At 47.2% G+C, this 25,000-nt stretch overlaps 1 protein-coding gene across 1 annotated transcript in view; it reads left to right on the forward strand.

The window, feature by feature from the left end:
• Positions 1-25,000, forward strand: part of LOC120061439 (cyclin-dependent kinase 17-like) — an 85,340-nt gene that overhangs the window by 46,444 nt on the left and 13,896 nt on the right. Inside the window, exons 3-4 of the mRNA XM_039011247.1 lie at positions 5,048-5,181; positions 18,318-18,443. Of these exons, the coding sequence (XP_038867175.1) occupies positions 5,048-5,181; positions 18,318-18,443 (260 nt within the window). The remainder of the gene's footprint in view (positions 1-5,047; positions 5,182-18,317; positions 18,444-25,000) is intronic.

Genomic DNA, 25,000 nt, shown 5'->3' on the forward strand with positions numbered 1-25,000 from the left:
TCTCTCTAATCACCCTGTCCTGTCCTATCTCCATGTTTACATAAGCAAACCACACCATGACTTCTCCTGAGGGTGACAGTGATGTGACAATACTGGGTACTCACTAGTCAGGTGTGTGTGTGTCAGCAGGTAGATATCCTGGTCTAGTGTCGGTTACTGTCAGTGTAATGTTTCCACATCAACACTGAGTGTTGGTTTCTGATGTGGCTATAGGTTACTCTTGGCTGGACACATTATCCTGTACATACAGGCCGGAATTAGCTATGTTTACACAGTGCTTTTATTTGCAAATGACACACACTTGACTAGTTGGAATATCTGTGTTAGCTCAGATGTACATTATATGACCTAGAGCGTACGTCTGGAGATAATGAACATTTAGTGTTTACTGCACTGTATGTCAACAGTTGACGCTCATATGGACAGATGCAAGTCAAGTTAACAGGTAGTTGAGGGTTGCTGTGAGGAGAGGTTGAATTATAAGCACAGATGTAGGTAACATGAACAGGTAGGTTAGAGTTCTGACGGTTGTTAATAATGTAAGAAAACATTGTGATTAGTGATGCACTGATATGACACTTTTGGCCGATATCCGATATTTCCCTTGCCCCCAAATATTATATATACCAATATTTAATATTTTAGCGGCCTTAAGCATTCTAGTACAGTTAAATAGTTAACACACACACATGGACGCAGAAGTCTAATGCACTGCATCTCAGAGCAAGAGGCGTCACTACAGTCCCTGGTTCGAATCCAGGCTGTTTCACATCCGGCCGTGATTGGGAGTCCCATAGGGCGGTGCACAATTGGCCCAACGTCTTTCGGGTTTGGCCGGGGTAGGCCGTCATTGTAATTAAGAATTTGTTCTTAACTGACTTGCCTAGTTAAATAAAGGCTACACACCACACTGACCAAAAAGTTATTTTGTTGACATTTACGTAAGTCCCCATTACCAGTAAAACATAATCAAAACCTATTTCTTTCACTTACTTGCTGTGCTGTTTCGTTGTTCATTTGTTCAGTCGTTTCATTCTCAACCAGGATTTCTATGGAACGCCGTTTGGGTCTTTGCGTGTCAAAAAATTAAGTTTGTTGACCAATCAGGACCTGAATATGACTGCACGTCACATAATAATTAAACGCGTTCATAATTTTTTACGTAGTTATTACACATTGATTACACTATCACTCGTATTCCATGTCACAACGATTCATCGATACGTATGCTATGATGCTGGTAAAGTTGTCTCGCGCACCTACAGTGCTGGTCATTAAAAAAAGCTAGCTAGCTCATGGATGCAAACAATGTTCTTCCCCAAAAACATAGGAAAACGACATAATCTGTTTCAGTAGTTATAGTTACCTCGCTAACTATATAGCCAGGTGTTATCATCTAAAATAACCCTCATTTATAAGACAGTTCTTATTTGATTCATAGCCTCCCGGGTGGCGCAGTGGTCTAGGGCACAGCATCACAGTGCTAGCTGCGCCACCAGAGTCTCTGGGTTCACGCCCAGGCTGGGCTGGGTTCGCGCCCAGGCTCTGTCGCAGCCGGCCGCAACCGGGAGGTCCGTGGGGCGACGCACAATTGGCATAGCGTCGTCCGGTTTAGGGAGGGTTTGGCCGGTAGGGATATCCTTGTCTCAGTATGTAAAATGTATGCACTCTACTGTAAGTCGCTCTGGATAAGAGCGTCTGCTAAATGACTAAAATGTAATGGTGGTCGGACCCATCTATGTGAAGCTAGCCACAATAAGGATTAGCCACAACAGTGGACTTTGCAGTTAGCCTGCAAAATAAAAGTATGGCATAATTCTACTATTTGTTTTCATTTGCATCACTGTCAATGACATACTTTTATTTTGAAGGCAAACCGCAAATTCCACTATTGTGCCTAATCCTTATTGTGGCTAGCTTCACAACACATTGTCCGGTCGAGCCTCACTAGCCAGATGAAGCTAGCTGGCTGCTTATAACGGAAGTTTTGGGCAACAGGGTTAAGTAGCTGGCTAGCTATTTATTTTCATGAACTGAAGTTCAATTTCAATAGGCGAGCAACAGAGTGGCAACCTAGCTAATACTTACTCACAAGGATTCCTAAATCATTGCTAAGACTAAGGAAAATGACTTGTTTTCAGGCTGGTTGTACTTGTGCTAGCTAGGTACCAAGCTAAAGCTAGCTTCCCCAGAAGTTGCGGTCGAACAAATGATGCTTTTTACTAACGCGGTATTGTAAACACATCGTTTGTGGCTGGTGTTTGCTTGTTTGCAGACTTTTTTGTACAGCTTTGACAGTGCTACTGTATCTTTTTTGACACGCAAAGCCCCAAACGGCATTCCATAGTATGTATGTTGTGAAACTAATAGCAGTGACGCTATTACTGTGTAGGGCAACATCTGACAAATAGCGCACTTGGTAGTGTGTACCGGTGCTCGACCAGTCGGCGAAAGCCAACATCACCCACGACAGAGAACAGTTGATTGTCAAGGGCAATGAATCTATTATCTTGTCTTTAATGGATTTGGCCTTTGAGTTCTCGCTGAAATGTTCTTACTCTTTCAAATGACTGCTCGACTTGTTGGCTGCTCGATCCACACAGCAGACATTGTGGGCTAAGTTAGGAATGCTGTGTTTCACGTGCAGCGCAACATTTTACGTGGCGTCATTACGTCATGTACCTACGTTATATAGGTATGCACGACAGCTTTGACATCGGTTTTGCACATCGGCGTTAAACTAGACATCGGCCGATACCGATGTTGGCATTTTTAGCTAATATCGACCGATTCCGATATGTTCACCGATATATCGTGCATCCCTAATTGTGATTATAGTTGAATAATTTGTTTTACAGTATAGACACATTTATGTGATGTTGTTGTTTAGGCCATGTTTTCTAAATCCCTTTTCACTCCCCATCGCTGACAGGTATGATGGATATCCTTTCAAATACAGTCCCCCACAACCTCCTCTTTTCATCCCCCTCCTCTCCTCCTCACCTTCTCCCTCTCTACCTATGATTGTGCCCTTACGTATCCAATCATCCTATTTACTAATCATTCCTTACTCCATCTCCTACCCTCCTCTCCTATCCGCCTCCTCCTCTCCCCTCCTCCTCTCCTACCCTCCTCCTTCTCCTCTCCTCTCCCCCTCTCCTATCCTCCTATCCTCCTGCCCTCGTATCCTCCTGCCCTCCTATCCTTCTCCTCTCCTATCTTCCTATCCTCCTCCTATCCACCTCTCCTCCTCCTCTCCTCTCCTATCCTCCTCCTCTCCTATCCTCCTCCTCTCCTCTCCTCCTGCCCTCTTATCCTCTTCCTCCCCTATCCTCCTCCTCTCTCTCTCTCTCTCTCTCCCCTCTTTCTCCTGGTCCTCTCTCTGTTCTCTCTCTCTCTCTCTCTCTCTCTCTCTCTCTCTCTCTCTCTCTCTCTCTCTCTCTCTCTCTCTCTCTCTAACTCACTGACTCTCTTTCTCTCTCTCTTCTTTCTCTCTGTCCTCTCTCAGTCACTCTACATCTCTCTGTCTATCTGTCTATCTGGCTGTCAGGGGGTTATTCATTCCTGTTTATCACTATACACCATTACATTCAGTCACCTCCAGTCTATAGACTAGGCTACTGATCCCTGTCTCAGATACCACACCATGGAAGCCAAAGACACCTTGAAACCTAAGACTGATGGAAAGAGAGTCTTACCTCCCTTCCCCCTACACACACACACACACACACGCACACGCACACGCACGCGCACGCACACGCACACACACACACACACACACACACACACACACACACACACACACACACACACACACACACACACACACACACACACACACACACTGTCATAACCACAACATACACACTGTCACACACACACACACACACACACACACACACACACACACACACACACACACACACACACACACACACACACACACACACACACACACACACACACACACACACACACACACACACTGTCATACTCACACACACACACACACACACACACACAGACAGACAGACAGACAGACAGACAGACAGACAGACAGACAGACAGGCAGGCAGGCAGGCAGGCAGGCAGGCAGGCAGGCAGGCAGGCAGGCAGGCAGGCAGGCAGGCAGGCAGGCAGGCAGGCAGGCAGGCAGGCAGGCAGGCAGGCAGGCAGGCAGGCAGGCAGGCAGGCAGGGTTTATCATAGTCCAAAATGTTTACGCATACGCACAGCAGTGTTCTAGAATATTGGACCGCTGGCTTTCATACTTTTCAAATTCTCAGCGCAGCTCAAGCAATTTCTCCAACTGTCAACACATTCAAATGAATAGAGGACGCGTACCGGAGATGTGTTGGTTGGTTGGGCTGTGTGTCCCTGCGGATGGTGGTCTCAGAGTCACATATCTATGTCAAAATGGAATGCCGGACTAACGCGCCTCAGCAATTGTGGAGTAGGATTTACGCTTAAGACAGCTGCAGTGCATGCAGGGTAATATTGATCTCCTGACCTCCTCATCTCACCACCTGTGTTTTACACACCTAGCTGACACCTAGCTGACACCCCTGCAAGGCTGGTGGTACAATCCCTCGTCTAAGGGTTGGACTCTACCACACCTCCCAGAAGGGGGTGCACTGAAGAAGTGCCATCTCAGGGTTGTGTGTGTTTCTCTGACTCTGGTCCCTTAACCATTAAGATAATTATCAAATGTGAGATACAAAAAATAAAGAAATCACCTGGGATAGATAGTGGTAGAATTCTGCCTTTTTCACTCATTTATATAGAGGAGATGGTGTTTTTCCTGTGGTTGTAACTGACACCTGACATCTGTATGCATATATTACATTTTTTTGGCTCCCATGTAAAAACAGAATGGTTCAAATAACGGTTAAATTATCCCCTGTCCTTCCAGAGGTTTTAATTAAAGTATTTTTGTTGGGATTTAAACTATTGTTATTGTAATGACTATTCTGACCACAGGAGTTGAGAAGTTTGCCTTTAATACTTGACTGAGGATCCAGATGAAGTATGTTTAATGTTTCCTGCAGGTATCGTCCATGAGAACGTGAAGATGGGCTCAGACGGGGAGAGTGATCAGGCGTCCGGGACGTCTTCTGATGAAGTCCAGAGTCCAGTCAGGGTCCGCATGAGGAACAACCACCACAGACGCATCTCCAATGAGGTACAATTGGTGTGTGTGTGTGTGTCTGTCTCTCTGTTTAGTTCTGTCTGTCTGTCTCTCTGTTTAGTTCTGTCTGTCTGTCTGTCTGTGTGTGGCAGCTGTAGAATGATGAGCGCAGCAGTATTGCAGGAAATGCCCCTGGACACACAGTCTGCTGCTTTAGACCATGTTTACTACAGACAGGACTGCTTTAGACCATGTTTACTACAGACAGAGAGAAGAAGGGGGAGGGAGAGCGGGGGGGGGGGGCTGAATGAAATAATGAAACCATGATAAGGAACAGAGGTAGAACTTGGACATGGATAGGCAGAGAAAGAGAGAGTGGAGGAAAGATGTGAGGAGAGAGAGGGATGAGAGAGAGAGAGGGAGAGAGAATGGAGGAAAGATGTGAGGAGAGAGAGGGATGAGAGAGAGAGGGAGAGAATGGAGGAAAGATGTGAGGAGAGGGAGAGAGAGGGATGAGAGAGAGAGAGTGGAGGAAAGATGTGAGGAGAGGGAGAGATGAGAGAGAGAGTGGAGGAAAGATGTGAGGAGAAAGAGGGATGAGAGAGAGAGTGGAGGAAAGATGTGAGGAGAGGGAGAGAGTGAGGAGGACAGAGAGATGGAAAATAACTGTTTCCTATCAGCGATTTCCAACATCCCTCCACATTCCCCCCTTCCCCCAACTCTGTTCTACCCTCAGGAATCTCTCCACCCCTCCCTCTTTTCCCTCCTCCTTCTCCTCTACGTCCTCCTCCCCTTCTTCCTCGGAGTGTGTAGGGTACTCTGGCACAATCGTGCCCTCGTTCTCTCTCTCTCTTTCTCTGCTTCTGTCCATCTCTATCTGTTGGGTCATGTGGCAGGCGAGAGAGGTGCAGTGTGGGAAGAGTGTGTGAGAGTGTAGGATTACCATTCAGAGGGACAATGAGGGACTTACTAGAGCTGTTCTGCATTGTAAGTACTAGGTTGTGTGTGTGCGTACGTGTGTTAGTGTGTGTGTTCTGTATGTGTGTGTGTGTACACATGCATGAAATCAAATCAAATGTTTCTAAGTGAATGAAAGAGTGCATGTGTCTGAACATGATTATTTGAGTGACGGTGTGTGTTGTGTGTGTGTTGTCTGTGTGTGTGGGCATGTTTGTGTGTAGTCATTGTGTGTGTAAAATCATTGTGTGTGCTAATTGACTGTGTACTTCAGTGAGTGTGTTGATGAATTAATAGAATGGATGAGGCGCAGATGAGACTTATTAAGCAGAGATAAATGCTTACTGTGTACAGGTGAATGTGTCAAGGTATTGTCATATTCACATGTGTATGTATATTCCTACGTACAGGAGTGTTGTCACGATACTAGAAGTTTGACTTCGATACCAATACCAGGTTCATCAAAATACTCGATATCAAATCAATATTCAATACCAAAACGATAGTCGATACCAAAACGATATTCAATAACAAAGCGATACTCGATACCAAAATGATACTTGAAAACAAAATGATACTCGATACCAAAATGATACCCCGATACCGAAATGATACCACAGAAGAAGAGAAAAAGAAAACTATTAGCTAAGGCCATAGAAAACCACTGGGCTTTACTTTTCTCAACATTGAACCACATGTTAATAACTGGTAGAACAACTCAAATAACAAATAGAATATCTTCTATTCTATATTCAATAGTTTAAAAAAAATACAACACCATATTAAATAACATATTAAATTCCTTATGCAAAACCATGAGCCTCATGTAATTATACATCTGAAATGTTTTAAAATTGGATTTTATACATATCAGGGTTAATTAAATGGCCATAATATTGGGTAAAATAACATTCATCAGACCTATGATTCACCACAGCTAAATAATTTAATGTATTAAATTAATAGTTTAATTCCAAAACGACATAAAAAAAACGCTGAAGCTCATTTCTGAAGCATGCACACCATACTGTAGAAATACAATGGATTTTACACAGCATACTACGATTCCCAGAGTGCATTTCAACTCCCAGGGTGCAATGCTCTGCCCAGGGCTGCTGCTGGCTGGCTAGTGGCTACTACTAGCAAGCCCAGACAAACGCAAAGTAGTCTAAATGTATTGCTGTCATAGCTAAATTATGAGTGCATTTCATATTTCTTTTGGGTTGTAATCATATTATAATGCTCACATGAATGTCATGCTGAATATATGTTCATGTCATTGCCACTCAAAAATAATTAGAATTTAGTTGCTAGTAGAATAACGTTACAATTCAAAATGTAATTTGTAAAATCATTTTTTATGTGCTAGCTTACTACTGCCCCTTGCCAGCTTACTACTGCCCCCTGAGAAGACAAGTACCCTTGCTAGCTTACTACTGCCCCTTGAGAAGACAAGTACCCTTGCTAGCTTACTACTGCCCCCTGAGAAGACAAGTACCCTGGCTAGCTTACTACTGCCCCTTGAGAAGACAAGTACCCTGGCTAGCTTACTACTGCCCCCTGAGAAGACAAGTACCCTTGCTAGCTTACTACTGCCCCCTGAGAAGACAAGTACCCTTGCTAGCTTACTACTGCCCCCTGAGAAGACGAGTACCCTTGCTAGCTTACTAATGCCCCCTGAGAAGACAAGTACCCTTGCTAGCTTACTACTGCCCCCTGAGAAGACAAGTACCCTTGCTAGCTTACTACTGCCCCCTGAGAAGACAAGTACCCTTGCTAGCTTACTACTGCCCCTTGAGAAGACAAGTACCCTTCCTAGCTTACTACTGCCCCTTGAGAAAACAAGTTCCCTGGCTAGCTTACTACTGCCCCCTGAGAAGACAAGTACCCTTGCTAGCTTACTACTGCCCCTGAGAAGACAAGTACCCTTGCTAGCTTACTACTACCCCTTGAGAAGACAAGTACCCTGGCTAGCTTACTACTACCCCTTGAGAAGACAAGTACCCTTGCTAGCTTACTACTACCCCTTGAGAAGACAAGTACCCTGCGCTCTATTGGCCCTCTAATTACTTAATGATTGAATTTGAATAATCTGAATGATGAGGACAAATAGTGATGGGAGATAGAGCTCCCGTTCCAAAGTGGACACAGGAAAGGACCCAATATGCATGAATACATATTTAAAACCTCTTCCGAAAGGACCTAAAGGACCATCGGTCCAGTCCGAGTGAGGGAAGCAGCAAAAAAGCCAATTGTTTTGCTACTTTATTAAACCGGAATCATGGAGAAATGGAGAGAGAGGCTCAGTGTGAGCAGCTAATGCTATACGGGAGTTGAGGCAGAGTGAACAGCTGGAGACTACAAGGGAGTGGAGGCAGAGTGAACAGCTGGAGACTACAAGGGAGTGGAGGCAGAGTGAACAGCTGGAGACTACAAGGGAGTTGAGGCAGAGTGAACAGCTGGAGACTACAAGGGAGTGGAGGCAGAGTGAACAGCTCGAGACTATAAGGGAGTGGAGGCAGAGTGAACAGCTCGAGACTATAAGGGAGTGGAGGCAGAGTGAACAGCTGGAGACTATAAGGGAGTGGAGGCAGAGTGAACAGCTGGAGACTATAAGGGAGTGGAGGCAGAGTGAACAGCTGGAGACTATAAGGGAGTGGAGGCAGAGTGAACAGCTGGAGACTACAAGGGAGTGGAGGCAGAGTGAACAGCTGGAGACTATAAGGGAGTGGAGGCAGAGTGAACAGCTGGAGACTACAAGGGAGTGGAGGCAGAGTGAACAGCTCGAGACTATAAGGGAGTGGAGGCAGAGTGAACAGCTCGAGACTATAAGGGAGTGGAGGCAGAGTGAACAGCTGGAGACTATAAGGGAGTGGAGGCAGAGTGAACAGCTGGAGACTATAAGGGAGTGGAGGCAGAGTGAACAGCTGGAGACTAGAAGGGAGTGGAGGCAGAGTGAACAGCTGGAGACTAAAAGGGAGTTGAGGCAGAGTGAACAGCTGGAGACTACAAGGGAGTGGAGGCAGAGTGAACAGCTGGAGACTAGAAGGGAGTGGAGGCAGAGTGAACAGCTGGAGACTACAAGGGAGTTGAGGCAGAGTGAACAGCTGGAGACTACAAGGGAGTGGAGGCAGAGTGAACAGCTGGAGACTACAAGGGAGTGGAGGCAGAGTGAACAGCTGGAGACTAGAAGGGAGTGGAGGCAGAGTGAACAGCTGGAGACTATAAGGGAGTGGAGGCAGAGTGAACAGCTGGAGACTACAAGGGAGTGGAGGCAGAGTGAACAGCTGGAGACTATAAGGGAGTGGAGGCAGAGTGAACAGCTGGAGACTACAAGGGAGTGGAGGCAGAGTGAACAGCTGGAGACTATAAGGGAGTGGAGGCAGAGTGAACAGCTGGAGACTAGAAGGGAGTGGAGGCAGAGTGAACAGCTGGAGACTATAAGGGAGTGGAGGCAGAGTGAACAGCTGGAGACTATAAGGGAGTGGAGGCAGAGTGAACAGCTGGAGACTACAAGGGAGTTGAGGCAGAGTGAACAGCTGGAGACTATAAGGGAGTGGAGGCAGAGTGAACAGCTGGAGACTACAAGGGAGTGGAGGCAGAGTGAACAGCTGGAGACTACAAGGGAGTGGAGGCAGAGTGAACAGCTGGAGACTAGAAGGGAGTGGAGGCAGAGTGAACAGCTCGAGACTACAAGGGAGTGGAGGCAGAGTGAACAGCTGGAGACTACAAGGGAGTGGAGGCAGAGTGAACAGCTGGAGACTACAAGGGAGTGGAGGCAGAGTGAACAGCTGGAGACTACAAGGGAGTGGAGGCAGAGTGAACAGCTGGAGACTACAAGGGAGTGGAGGCAGAGTGAACAGCTGGAGACTACAAGGGAGTGGAGGCAGAGTGAACAGCTGGAGACTACAAGGGAGTGGAGGCAGAGTGAACAGCTGGAGACTACAAGGGAGTGGAGGCAGAGTGAACAGCTGGAGACTACAAGGGAGTGGAGGCAGAGTGAACAGCTGGAGACTACAAGGGAGTGGAGGCAGAGTGAACAGCTGGAGACTACAAGGGAGTGGAGGCAGAGTGAACAGCTGGAGACTATAAGGGAGTTGAGGCAGAGTGAACAGCTGGAGACTATAAGGGAGTTGAGGCAGAGTGAACAGCTGGAGACTATAAGGGAGTTGAGGCAGAGTGAACAGCTGGAGACTATAAGGGAGTTGAGGCAGAGTGAACAGCTGGAGACTATAAGGGAGTTGAGGCAGAGTGAACAGCTGGAGACTACAAGGGAGTGGAGGCAGAGTGAACAGCTGGAGACTATAAGGGAGTGGAGGCAGAGTGAACAGCAGGAGACTATAAGGGAGTTGAGGCAGAGTGAACAGCTGGAGACTACAAGGGAGTGGAGGCAGAGTGAACAGCTGGAGACTACAAGGGAGTGGAGGCAGAGTGAACAGCTGGAGACTATAAGGGAGTGGAGGCAGAGTGAACAGCTGGAGACTATAAGGGAGTTGAGGCAGAGTGAACAGCTGGAGACTACAAGGGAGTGGAGGCAGAGTGAACAGCAGGAGACTATAAGGGAGTTGAGGCAGAGTGAACAGCTGGAGACTATAAGGGAGTTGAGGCAGAGTGAACAGCTGGAGACTACAAGGGAGTGGAGGCAGAGTGAACAGCTGGAGACTATAAGGGAGTGGAGGCAGAGTGAACAGCAGGAGACTATAAGGGAGTTGAGGCAGAGTGAACAGCTGGAGACTACAAGGGAGTGGAGGCAGAGTGAACAGCTGGAGACTACAAGGGAGTGGAGGCAGAGTGAACAGCTGGAGACTACAAGGGAGTGGAGGCAGAGTGAACAGCTGGAGACTATAAGGGAGTGGAGGCAGAGTGAACAGCTGGAGACTATAAGGGAGTTGAGGCAGAGTGAACAGCTGGAGACTACAAGGGAGTGGAGGCAGAGTGAACAGCTGGAGACTACAAGGGAGTGGAGGCAGAGTGAACAGCTGGAGACTACAAGGGAGTGGAGGCAGAGTGAACAGCTGGAGACTATAAGGGAGTGGAGGCAGAGTGAACAGCTGGAGACTACAAGGGAGTGGAGGCAGAGTGAACAGCTGGAGACTACAAGGGAGTGGAGGCAGAGTGAACAGCTGGAGACTACAAGGGAGTGGAGGCAGAGTGAACAGCTGGAGACTACAAGGGAGTGGAGGCAGAGTGAACAGCTGGAGACTATAAGGGAGTGGAGGCAGAGTGAACAGCTGGAGACTACAAGGGAGTGGAGGCAGAGTGAACAGCTGGAGACTATAAGGGAGTGGAGGCAGAGTGAACAGCTGGAGACTAAAAGGGAGTGGAGGCAGAGTGAACAGCTGGAGACTAGAAGGGAGTGGAGGCAGAGTGAACAGCTGGAGACTACAAGGGAGTTGAGGCAGAGTGAACAGCTGGAGACTATAAGGGAGTGGAGGCAGAGTGAACAGCTGGAGACTACAAGGGAGTGGAGGCAGAGTGAACAGCTGGAGACTATAAGGGAGTGGAGGCAGAGTGAACAGCTGGAGACTACAAGGGAGTGGAGGCAGAGTGAACAGCTGGAGACTACAAGGGAGTGGAGGCAGAGTGAACAGCTCGAGACTATAAGGGAGTGGAGGCAGAGTGAACAGCTGGAGACTACAAGGGAGTGGAGGCAGAGTGAACAGCTGGAGACTACAAGGGAGTGGAGGCAGAGTGAACAGCTGGAGACTACAAGGGAGTGGAGGCAGAGTGAACAGCTGGAGACTAGAAGGGAGTGGAGGCAGAGTGAACAGCTGGAGACTACAAGGGAGTTGAGGCAGAGTGAACAGCTGGAGACTATAAGGGAGTGGAGGCAGAGTGAACAGCTGGAGACTACAAGGGAGTGGAGGCAGAGTGAACAGCTGGAGACTATAAGGGAGTGGAGGCAGAGTGAACAGCTGGAGACTACAAGGGAGTGGAGGCAGAGTGAACAGCTGGAGACTATAAGGGAGTGGAGGCAGAGTGAACAGCTGGAGACTACAAGGGAGTGGAGGCAGAGTGAACAGCTCGAGACTATAAGGGAGTGGAGGCAGAGTGAACAGCTGGAGACTACAAGGGAGTGGAGGCAGAGTGAACAGCTGGAGACTACAAGGGAGTGGAGGCAGAGTGAACAGCTGGAGACTACAAGGGAGTGGAAGACAAGAAGACAAGGGAGTGGAGGCCGTGCGGTGTGTGAATGTGTGAGTAAGACACAGGAAGATCGGTGCACCAGAGCAGGAACAGAGGGAGAGACCACAACCCCTTATCTTGCGCTACACTAACTTCTTGCTAGTTATTTATCATCCCGTTCGATTACATAGTACCTGTCTTGACGTCATCAAACTGAGAGAAACTAGCTACCTAGGCTACTTGAGGCCAGCCATAATGTTACTGCACTTCTTACAATTAGCTACACAAAATACCAACTCCATTCAGATCATAGCTTAAATAGCAGTCTATCTGTTGGCTTTTGGTGGTTGTAGCCTTGAATTCTCATTTTAATTTCACCTTCCGTTGAGTAGATATCCCCTAACTGGTTTGCCACACAAGCAGAGTAGCGATGCAGTTGTCTCTTTCTGTAGGAAGGATCAGAGTGCAGGCCTTTCTTTGTGACTTTTTCCAAATCATCAATATAGAGTTAATATTGAGTTGCATCATGCAGTCCTTATATTTTGATTTGGAATACATTCCCAGGTTTACAAGCCTATCACAACTAAATAAATCATATATATTATTGTAATGGTGTAGGCCATATTAAATGGATTTATTCAACTTTTTAAAATGCAGATGTTCCAATGCCCAGAGATGCTAAACATGTTTATGTTAAATAACAGTCAATTACCAGCAGATCGTCACAGCTCTGGTTCCATGTTGTTTTCTCTCCATTCAATGTGCTAACAGCCTTTCATCTCTACAAAACATTAAGATTCGATATTCATACATGGCCAAATATAGAGTTTACATTTTCATTTGTGTAGTTCTTTGTTGTAAAATGTAAGCAGTATGGTCCTCCAATGCCATTGTGTCAAGCTGCAAATGTTGGTTATGACCATTGTGCTTGTGTACGTGTTCACGTACACACACACACACACACACACACACACACACACACACACACACACACACACACACACACACACACACACACACACACACACACACACACACACACACACACACACACACACACACACACACACACACACACACACACACACACACACACACACACATTGGGGACATATCCTGTGGGAAGGTTGGGTCTGGGCCAGGCAGTGCTGCCATGGAAACCCGGGATGATTGGCACCCTGCCTAGAGCAGGCATAGAGGAGTGAGGTATGTTGGGAGATGTAGTTCAATGTGGACTACAGATGTGATTGTTAGTAATGGATGTATCACAACCAGGGTGGCAATTCCATTTCAATTCAGTAAATTCATTCAGAGGACCTTTCAGTATTGTAATTTCAATCTACTTCCTAAATTGACTGCATTGCCTGAACAGGCCTCTTATATACAGAAAATATATCACAATAATAATATTGATTTGATTAAATGATTGAACATACAGTTATAATCTCATCCCTGTCTCTGTGTCTCTCTCCCACCTCTCTCTATCTCCAGGACATAAACAACCGTCTGTCTCTGTGTGTCTCTCCCACCTCTCTCTCTCTCCAGGACATAAACAACCGTCTGTCTCTGTCTCTCTCTCCCTCTCTCTATCTCCAGGACATAAACAACCATCTGTCTCTGTCTCTCTCTCCCTCTCTCTATCTCCAGGACATAAACAACCGTCTGTCTCTGTCTCTCTCTCCCACCTCTCTCTATCTCCAGGACATAAACAACCGTCTGTCTCTGTCTCTCTCCCACCTCTCTCTATCTCCAGGACATAAACAACCGTCTGTCTCTGTCTCTCTCCCACCTCTCTCTATCTCCAGGACATAAACAACCGTCTGTCTCTGTCTCTCTCCCACCTCTCTCTATCTCCAGGACATAAACAACCGTCTGTCTCTGTCTCTCTCTCCCTCTCTCTATCTCCAGGACATAAACAACCGTCTGTCTCTGTGTCTCTCTCCCTCTCTCTATCTCCAGGACATAAACAACCGTCTGTCTCTGTGTCTCTCTCCCTCTCTCTATCTCCAGGACATAAACAACCGTCTGTCTCTGTCTCCCTCTCTCTCTCTCCAGGACATAAACAACCGTCTGTCTCTGTGTCTCTCTCTCCCTCTCTCTATCTCCAGGACATAAACAACCGTCTGTCTCTGTCTCTCTCTCCCTCTCTCTATCTCCAGGACATAAACAACCGTCTGTCTCTGTGTCTCTCTCCCACCTCTCTCTATCTCCAGGACATAAACAACCGTCTGTCTCTGTCTCTCTCTCCCTCTCTCTATCTCCAGGACATAAACAACCGTCTGTCTCTGTCTCTCTCTCCCTCTCTCTATCTTCAGGACATAAACAACCGTCTGTCTCTGTGTCTCTCTCTCCCTCTCTCTATCTCCAGGACATAAACAACCGTCTGTCTCTGTGTCTCTCTTCCACCTGGCTCTATCTCCCTCTCTCTCTCTCCAGGACATAAACAACCGTCTGTCTCTGTCTCTCTCCCACCTCTCTCTATCTCCAGGACATAAACAACCGTCTGTCTCTGTCTCTCTCCCACCTCTCTCTATCTCCAGGACATAAACAACCGTCTGTCTCTGTCTCTCTCTCCCTCTCTCTATCTCCAGGACATAAACAACCGTCTGTCTCTGTCTCTCTCTCCCTCTCTCTATCTCCAGGACATAAACAACCGTCTGTCTCTGTCTCTCTCTCCCTCTCTCTATCTCCAGGACATAAACAACCGTCTGTGTCTGTCTCTCTCTCCCTCTCTCTATCTCCAGGACATAAACAACCGTCTGTCTCTGTCTCTCTCTCCCACCTCTCTCTATCTCCAGGACATAAACAACCGTCTGTCTCTGTGTCTCTCTCCCACCTCTCTCTATCTCCAGGACATAAACAACCGTCTGTCTCTGTCTCTCTCTCCCACCTCTCTCTATCTCCAGGACATAAACAACCGTCTGTCTCTGTCTCTCTCTCCCACCTCTCTCTATCTCCAGGACATAAACAACCGTCTGTCTCTGTGTCTCTCTCCCTCTCTCTATCTCCAGGACATAAACAACCGTCTGTCTCTGTCTCTCTCTCCCTCTCTCTATCTCCAGGACATAAACAACCGTCTGTCTCTGTGTCTCTCTCCCACCTCTCTATCTCCAGGACATGAACAACCGTCTGTCTCTGTCTCTCTCTCCCTCTCTCTATCTCTAGGACATAAACAACCGTCTGTCTCTGTGTGTCTCTCTCCCTCTCTCTATCTCCAGGACATGAACAACCGTCTGTCTCTGTCTCTCTCTCCCTCTCTCTATCTCCAGGACATAAACAACCGTCTGTCTCTGTGTGTCTCTCTCCCTCTCTCTATCTCCAGGACATGAACAACCGTCTGTCTCTGTCTCTCTCTCCCTCTCTCTATCTCCAGGATATGAACAACCGTCTGTCTCTGTCTCTCTCTCCCACCTCTCTCTATCTCCAGGACATAAACAACCGTCTGTCTCTGTGTGTCTCTCTCCCTCTCTCTATCTCCAGGACATGAACAACCGTCTGTCTCTGTCTCTCTCTCCCTCTCTCTATCTCCAGGACATAAACAACCGTCTGTCTCTGTGTCTCTCTCCCACCTCTCTCTATCTCCAGGACATAAACAACCGTCTGTCTCTCTGTCTCTCTCCCACCTCTCTCTATCTCCAGGACATAAACAACCGTCTGTCTCTGTGTCTCTCCCACCTCTCTCTATCTCCAGGACATAAACAACCGTCTGTCTCTGTCTCTCTCTCCCACCTCTCTCTATCTCCAGGACATAAACAACCGTCTGTCTCTGTCTCTCTCTCCCACCTCTCTCTATCTCCAGGACATAAACAACCGTCTGTCTCTGTGTGTCTCTCTCCCTCTCTCTCTCTCCAGGACATAAACAACCGTCTCTCTCTGTCTCTCTCTCCCACCTCTCTCTATCTCCAGGACATAAACAACCGTCTGTCTCTGTCTCTCTCTCCCACCTCTCTCTATCTCCAGGACATAAACAACCGTCTGTCTCTGTCTCTCTCTCCCACCTCTCTCTATCTCCAGGACATAAACAACCGTCTGTCTCTGTCTCTCTCTCCCTCTCTCTATCTCCAGGACATAAACAACCGTCTGTCTCTGTCTCTCTCTCCCACCTCTCTCTATCTCCAGGACATAAACAACCGTCTGTCTCTGTCTCTCTCTCCCACCTCTCTCTATCTCCAGGACATAAACAACCGTCTGTCTCTGTCTCTCTCCCACCTCTCTCTATCTCCAGGACATAAACAACCGTCTGTCTCTGTCTCTCTCTCCCACCTCTCTCTATCTCCAGGACATAAACAACCGTCTGTCTCTGTCTCTCTCTCCCACCTCTCTCTATCTCCAGGACATAAACAACCGTCTGTCTCTGTGTCTCTCTCCCACCTCTCTCTATCTCCAGGACATAAACAACCGTCTGTCTCTGTGTCTCTCTTCCACCTGGCTCTATCTCCCTCTCTCTCTCTCCAGGACATAAACAACCGTCTGTCTCTGTGTCTCTCTCCCACCTCTCTCTATCTCCAGGACATAAACAACCGTCTGTCTCTCTGTCTCTCTCTCCCTCTCTCTATCTCCAGGACATAAACAACCGTCTGTCTCTGTCTCTCTCTCCCTCTCTCTATCTCCAGGACATAAACAACCGTCTGTCTCTGTGTCTCTCTCCCACCTGGCTCTATCTCCCTCTCTCTCTCTCCAGGACATAAACAACCGTCTGTCTCTGTCTCTCTCTCCCTCTCTCTATCTCCAGGACATGAACAACCGTCTGTCTCTGTCTCTCTCCCACCTCTCTCTCTCTCCAGGACATAAACAACCGTCTGTCTCTGTCTCTCTCTCCCACCTCTCTCTATCTCCAGGACATAAACAACCGTCTGTCTCTGTGTCTCTCTCTCCCTCTCTCTATCTCCAGGACATAAACAACCGTCTGTCTCTGTCTCTCTCTCCCACCTCTCTCTATCTCCAGGACATAAACAACCGTCTGTCTCTGTCTCTCTCTCCCACCTCTCTCTATCTCCAGGACATAAACAACCGTCTGTCTCTGTCTCTCTCCCACCTCTCTCTATCTCCAGGACATAAACAACCGTCTGTCTCTGTCTCTCTCTCCCTCTCTCTCTCTCTAGGACATAAACAACCGTCTGTCTCTGTGTCTCTCTCTCCAGGACATAAACAACCGTCTGTCTCTGTGTCTCTCTCTCCCTCTCTCTATCTCCAGGACATAAACAACCGTCTGTCTCTGTGTCTCTCTCTCCAGGACATAAACAACCGTCTGTCTCTGTCTCTCTCCCACCTCTCTCTATCTCCAGGACATAAACAACCGTCTGTCTCTGTGTGTCTCTCTCCCTCTCTCTCTCTCCAGGACATAAACAACCGTCTGTCTCTGTCTCTCTCTCCCTCTCTCTATCTCCAGGACATAAACAACCGTCTGTCTCTGTGTCTCTCTCCCTCTCTCTATCTCCAGGACATAAACAACCGTCTGTCTCTGTGTCTCTCTCCCTCTCTCTATCTCCAGGACATAAACAACCGTCTGTCTCTGTCTCCCTCTCTCTCTCTCCAGGACATAAACAACCGTCTGTCTCTGTGTCTCTCTCTCCCTCTCTCTATCTCCAGGACATAAACAACCGTCTGTCTCTGTCTCTCTCTCCCTCTCTCTATCTCCAGGACATAAACAACCGTCTGTCTCTGTGTCTCTCTCCCACCTCTCTCTATCTCCAGGACATAAACAACCGTCTGTCTCTGTCTCTCTCTCCCTCTCTCTATCTCCAGGACATAAACAACCGTCTGTCTCTGTGTCTCTCTCTCCCTCTCTCTATCTCCAGGACATAAACAACCGTCTGTCTCTGTGTCTCTCTTCCACCTGGCTCTATCTCCCTCTCTCTCTCTCCAGGACATAAACAACCGTCTGTCTCTGTCTCTCTCTCCCTCTCTCTATCTCCAGGACATAAACAAACGCCTGTCTCTGTGTCTCTCTTCCACCTCTCTCTCTCTCCCTCTCTCTATCTCCAGGACATAAACAACCGTCTGTCTCTGTCTCTCTCTTCCACCTGGCTCTATCTCTAGGACATAAACAACCGTCTGTCTCTGTGTCTCTCTCCCACCTGGCTCTCTCTCCCTCTCTCTCTCTCCAGGACATAAACAAGCGCCTGTCTCTGCCGGCTGACATCAGGCTACCGGAAGGCTACCTGGAGAAGTTTGCCATGAACAGTCCGCCCTTCGACAAGCCCATGAGCCGCAGGCTACGAAGAGCCTCATTGGTCAGTCCACACTCTGCTCTCTGCTCTTAACTTGACAAGCTGCAATGTAGTCTGAGTCAGCTGTTTTCCTTTGAGTGTGTGTGTGTGTGTGTGTGTGTGTGTGTGTGTGTGTGTGTGTGTGTGTGTGTGTGTGTGTGTGTGTGTGTGTGTGTGTGTGTGTGTGTGTGTGTGTGTGTGTGTGTGTGTGTGTGTGCGTGCGCAACTGCGCGGGCACATTTGTGTAGTTCTTTGTTCTGAAATGAAAGCAGTATGGTCCTACAATGCCATTGTGTCAAGCTGAAGATGTTGGTTATGACCATTGTGCTTGTGTTTCTGAGTGTGGATAAGACATTTGACAGGAAGGCAAAGCGACCATATGAGAAGATTGTCATGACAACATGGATATACAAATGTTGGCAAGCACAGATATGTTAATGCTGACCATAGTTCCTGTCTATGGCCCAGTACACACAGATATGTTAATGCTGACCATAGTTCCTGTCTATGGCCCAGTACACACAGATATGTTAATGCTGACCATAGTTCCTGTCTATGGCCCAGTACACACAGATATGTTAATGCTGACCATAGTTCCTGTCTATGGCCCAGTACACACAGATATGTTAATGCTGACCATAGTTCCTGTCTATGGCCCAGTACACACAGATATGTTAATGCTGACCATAGTTCCTGTCTATGGCCCAGTACACACAGATATGTTAATGCTGACCATAGTTCCTGTCTATGGCCCAGTACACACAGATATGTTAATGCTGACCATAGTTCCTGTCTATGGCCCAGTACACACAGATATGTTAATGCTGACCATAGTTCCTGTCTATGGCCCAGTACACACAGATATGTTAATGCTGACCATAGTTCCTGTCTATGGCCCAGTACACACAGATATGGTAATGCTGACCATAGTACCAGATACGGGCTATTTGGCTTGTAACCATAGTGGAACCATTTTTGGGGCTATTTTTTTTATAGAACCTTAATGGAGAATGAAAAATATCTCATTCTGAAAGGTTCGTTGTAGATCCTTTTGAAGAACCATACAGGGTTCTTTATTCTGGTCAGCCATATTATATTGTTAAAATTCCATAGGTGTTTTTATTGTGTTAATTGACAAGTTGAATCAAGAGAGATACCTCTGGAACAGCTGGGGGTCCCCGAGGAGAGAAGTGACAACCACTGACTGATTTAGCCAACTGTTCTCAATTGACGCAAGGCCATACGAGAGTCTTTCACAAGACACTGTCACTGACCATAGTCATATGTAATATGTACTGACATAAAACAAGACATTAGATAAAGTGGATTGACATGCTCACTCATGGTTGCGCAAGAAGAGCTGTGCGCAAACCACTCCCTAAAATATTTGAATGAGCCACCTCCCTTACATTATCACTGAAAGAGGAGAGAACCTTTTAGTGAATAGTAAAGAACAAATAGAGGGCTCAAAATGTTATTTAAGTCATTATGGTTCCACGTAGAACCATCACCCTTTCCAAATAACCCTTGAGGAACCCTACTTTTTGTGTGTGTAGGGGACCGATGCATTCTGCATTAGACATGTGAGCCTGGAGGGCTTTCTCTCCTTCTCTCCTGTAGTTATTGAGTGAGACCAGGCCCCTCTCCTTCTCTCCTGTAGTTATGGAGTGAGACCAGGCCCCTCTCCTTCTCTCCTGTAGTTATGGAGTGAGACCAGGCCCCTCTCCTTCTCTCCTGTAGTTATTGAGTGAGACCAGGCCCCTCTCCTTCTCTCCTGTAGTTATTGAGTGAGACCAGGCCCCTCTCCTTCTCTCTTGTAGTTATTGAGTGAGACCAGGCCCCTCTCCTTCTCTCCTGTAGTTATGGAGTGAGACCAGGCCCCTCCCCTTCTCTCCTGTAGTTATGGAGTGAGACCAGGCCCCTCTCCTTCTCTCCTGTAGTTATCGAGTGAGACCAGGCCCCTCTCCTTCTCTCCTGTAGTTATTGAGTGAGACCAGGCCCCTCTCCTTCTCTCCTGTAGTTATTGAGTGAGGCCCCTCTCCTTCTCTCCTGTAGTTATTGAGTGAGACCAGGCCCCTCTCCTTCTCTCCTGTAGTTATGGAGTGAGACCAGGCCCCTCTCCTTCTCTCCTGTAGTTATTGAGTGAGACCAGGCCCCTCTCCTTCTCTCCTGTAGTTATTGAGTGAGACCAGGCTCCTCTCCTTCTCTCCTGTAGTTATTGAGTGAGACCAGGCCCCTCTCCTTCTCTCCTGTAGTTATTGAGTGAGACCAGGCCCCTCTCCTTCTCTCCTGTAGTTATGGAGTGAGACCAGGCCCCTCTCTTTCTCTCCTGTAGTTATTGAGTGAGACCAGGCCCCTCTCCTTCTCTCCTGTAGTTATGGAGTGAGACCAGGCCCCTCTCCTTCTCTCCTGTAGTTATTGAGTGAGACCAGGCCCCTCTCCTTCTCTCCTGTAGTTATGGAGTGAGACCAGGCCCCTCTCCTTCTCTCCTGTAGTTATTGAGTGAGACCAGGCCCCTCTCCTTCTCTCCTGTAGTTATGGAGTGAGACCAGGCTCCTTCTCTCCTGTAGTTATGGAGTGAGACCAGGCCCCTCCCCTTCTCTCCTGTAGTTATTGAGTGAGACCAGGCCCCTCTCCTTCTCTCCTGTAGTTATGGAGTGAGACCAGGCCCCTCTCCTGTAGTTATTGAGTGAGACCAGGCCCCTCTCCTTCTCTCCTGTAGTTATGGAGTGAGACCAGGCTCCTTCTCTCCTGTAGTTATGGAGTGAGACCAGGCCCCTTCCCTTCTCTCCTGTAGTTATGGAGTGAGACCAGGCCCCTCTCATTCTCTCCTGTAGTTATGGAGTGAGACCAGGCCCCTCTCCTTCTCTCCTGTAGTTATGGAATGAGACCAGGCCCCTCTCCTTCTCTCCTGTAGTTATGGAGTGAGACCAGGCCCCTCTCCTTCTCTCCTGTAGTTATGGAGTGAGACCAGGCCCCTCTCCTTCTCTCCTGTAGTTATGGAGTGAGACCAGGCCCCTCTCCTTCTCTCCTGTAGTTATGGAGTGAGACCAGGCCCCTCTCCTTCTCTCCTGTAGTTATGGAGTGAGACCAGGCCCCTCTCCTTCTCTCCTGTAGTTATGGAGTGAGACCAGGCCCCTCTCCTTCTCTCCTGTAGTTATGGAGTGAGACCAGGCCCCTCTCCTTCTCTCCTGTAGTTATGGAGTGAGACCAGGCCCCTCTCCTTCTCTCCTGTAGTTATGGAGTGAGACCAGGCCCCTCTCCTTCTCTCTGTTTGAAGTGATTTAATGAGTCTTAGAGAGATGAAAGGAGGATGAAAGAGGAACATTTGAAGGGAGGGATAGAGGAAGGGATGGAGAGTGGCGTTTTTATAGAAGAAGGATGAATGGGGGAGGGGTCAGGTGTAAGGTGTTTGTGTGGTTAGAGGCGAGTGCTGCAAATGAGTGGCAGGCGTGTGTGTGCATGTGTGTGTGATGTAACAGATATCTATAATTCAGTAGTGGAGTCAGTCTGCCCTGCAGTGCTCCTCCCGGATGGAAAAACACTGGAATACCTTGGAGACAGACCTCTGATGCAATACACAGGACAGAGAGATAATGAATGCCTGGTAGGAAGGAGGACAGAGAGATAATTAATGACTGGTAGGATGGTGGACAGAGAGATAATGAATGCCTGGTAGGAAGGATGACAGAGAGATAATTAATGACTGGTAGGATGGTGGCCAGAGAGATAATGAATGACTGATAGGAAGGAGGACAGAGAGATAATAAATGACTGATAGGAAGGATGACAGAGAGATAAGTGATTGGAAGGAAGTAAAGAGCTAGATACACACATAGAGAGGGAATGATGGGGGAATAGAGGAGTGGAAGAAGGACATGCAGGAGTGATGTATGTTTGTTTGATGGTAAACTACAGTGTCAGTAGAGGTCAGGTTGGGGTTGGGGCTTTCGGTGAACCTGATTGGTTCAGGTATGTTTCAGGGTGGATATGACTGGACGGTTTGTGGTACTGTATTTCCCAGCATTCCTCAGTATTGATGGTCAGTGTAATATGGGTGAGAGTGTACTGTAGTATGGTTCATAATGCTGTATACTTGGGCATTACTGAGTCTAAATTCATTGCAGACATTAATATTGTCATTCTCACAGTTGGGTAGTCGTCTCCCAATCCCCATCAATTATTCACTGTGTCGTCCAGTAAGATTCAGTGTTCCGTCGCGTTAAAAGACGCTTGGGGGGAAGGAAGAGCGTTGGTTGGATGGAGGGGGTAAGAAGTGATGGAGTCCGACAGGTGACCCCTGTTGGTTGGAAACATGTCTTGCATCATATCAAACCACACAACACTCAGCAACTCCTCTCACTTTCCTGTTAATCTGAATGAAATCAAAACCCTGCAACACTTTTTTGTATTTTGTTATTTAATAAAAACATATATATTTTTTTACTTTTACCCCTTTTTTCTCCACAATTTCATGATATCCAATTGGTAGTTACACTCTTCTCCCATCGCTGCAACTCCCGTACGGACTCGGGAGAGGCGAAGGTCGAGAGCCATGCGTGAAATTTCAGATACGTGATATTCAACTGCCCGGTTAGAATGAGGTGTCAGTGTAAAACATTCTTTTTCCCATTGGCTGTTTGTAATTCATTGATTGATGATGTCATCATTAAATTGATTGAGCTGTGGTGTCTGTCCACTCCTCACGGTCACGCTCAGTGGCCATCGTTGTTCATGAAATGGATCTCTCCTCGCACTCTCCTTCCTTCGTTACTTCCTTCCAACCATCCTTCCCTTTTCTCTCCTAGCATCCTTTCCTTTTTCCCTATCTCTCTCCTTCGCTCCCTATCTCTCTCCCTCCCTCTATCTCTTTCTCTATCTGTTTCTCCTTCTCTGTCTATGTCAACCCCCTGTCTCTTGCGTGGCATCATTTGCTTCACACACACACACACACACACACACACACACACACACACACACACACACACACACACACACACACACACACACACACACACACACACACACACACACACACACACACACACACACACACACACACACACACACACACACACACCCTTATTTGTTTTTTGTTGTTTCATTTTGGTCCACTAAAGTAGGTTTGACCTAGTTCTGTTCTGAGCCAGTGAAGCGTTGGGAATGGAATGAACCCATTACCCAGCTGATATATTAGTTAGGACTAACATTGGCTTATCGGAGGATCCACTGTACCACACACACACACACACACACACACACACACACACACACACACACACACACACACACACACACACACACACACACACACACACACGCGTGCACACACGCACACACACACACACACATAGTACATAATCTGTGTGGACAGTACTATACTATACTATACTTTAAGTACCAATGAGCTAAGGAGGGAGGGGGATGCTAGACAGACAGAAAGACCATTGGTAAGGTCATACACACATCCTCCACTGTGTCAGCCACGCTTAAACTGCCTGAAAGCCTGCAGATTTATTTTCCTGCGTGGGGATTGCCTGGGGGGCAAGTGTGTGTGTATGTGTGGGGGGGGGGGGGGGGGGGTGTTCTGTCCAAATGATTCCACCTACATGAGCAGCGCCACTCCCCAACAAGGCTGAGGGATCCTGACAGCCGCTGTCACATACAGATGTGTGTGTTTTGATCTGAAAGCATCACCTCAGCGTACCAAGTGTCAAGGCGAGCCATTGCCAAATGACCCTGTGTACTACTGACAGATTACTGTAGGCAAGCAACTCCAGGTCAATATTGTGTTTGACATTTGGGAAAGTGTAGCAGGATAATGTGATTTAAGCTGTGAAAGTGTAGCAGGATAATGTGATTAAGCTGTGAAAGTGTAGCAGGATAATGTGATTAAGCTGTGAAAGTGTAGCAGGATAATATGATTTAAACTGGGAAAGTGTAGCAGAATAATGTGATTTAAGCTGTGAAAGTGTAGCAGGATAATGTGATTAAGCTGTGAAAGTGTAGCAGGATAATGTGATTTAAGCTGGGAAAGTGTAGCAGGATAATGTGATTTAAACTGGGAAAGTGTAGCAGAATAATGTGATTTAAGCTGTGAAAGTGTAGCAGGATAATGTGATTAAGCTGTGAAAGTGTAGCAGGATAATGTGATTAAGCTGTGAAAGTGTAGCAGGATAATGTGATTAAGCTGTGAAAGTGTAGCAGGATAATGTGATTTAAGCTGGGAAAGTGTAGCAGGATAATGTGATTTAAACTGGGAAAGTGTAGCAGAATAATGTGATTTAAGCTGTGAAAGTGTAGCAGGATAATGTGATTAAGCTGTGAAAGTGTAGCAGGATAATGTGATTAAGCTGTGAAAGTGTAGCAGGATAATGTGATTTAAGCTGGGAAAGTGTAGCAGGATAATGTGATTTAAACTGGGAAAGTGTAGCAGAATAATGTGATTTAAGCTGTGAAAGTGTAGCAGGATAATGTGATTAAGCTGTGAAAGTGTAGCAGAATAATGTGATTTAAGCTGTGAAAGTGTAGCAGGATAATGTGATTAAGCTGTGAAAGTGTAGCAGGATAATGTGATTTAA

This window comes from Salvelinus namaycush, chromosome 16, assembly GCF_016432855.1.
Source record: "Salvelinus namaycush isolate Seneca chromosome 16, SaNama_1.0, whole genome shotgun sequence".
NCBI classification, from domain to species: domain Eukaryota; kingdom Metazoa; phylum Chordata; class Actinopteri; order Salmoniformes; family Salmonidae; genus Salvelinus; species Salvelinus namaycush.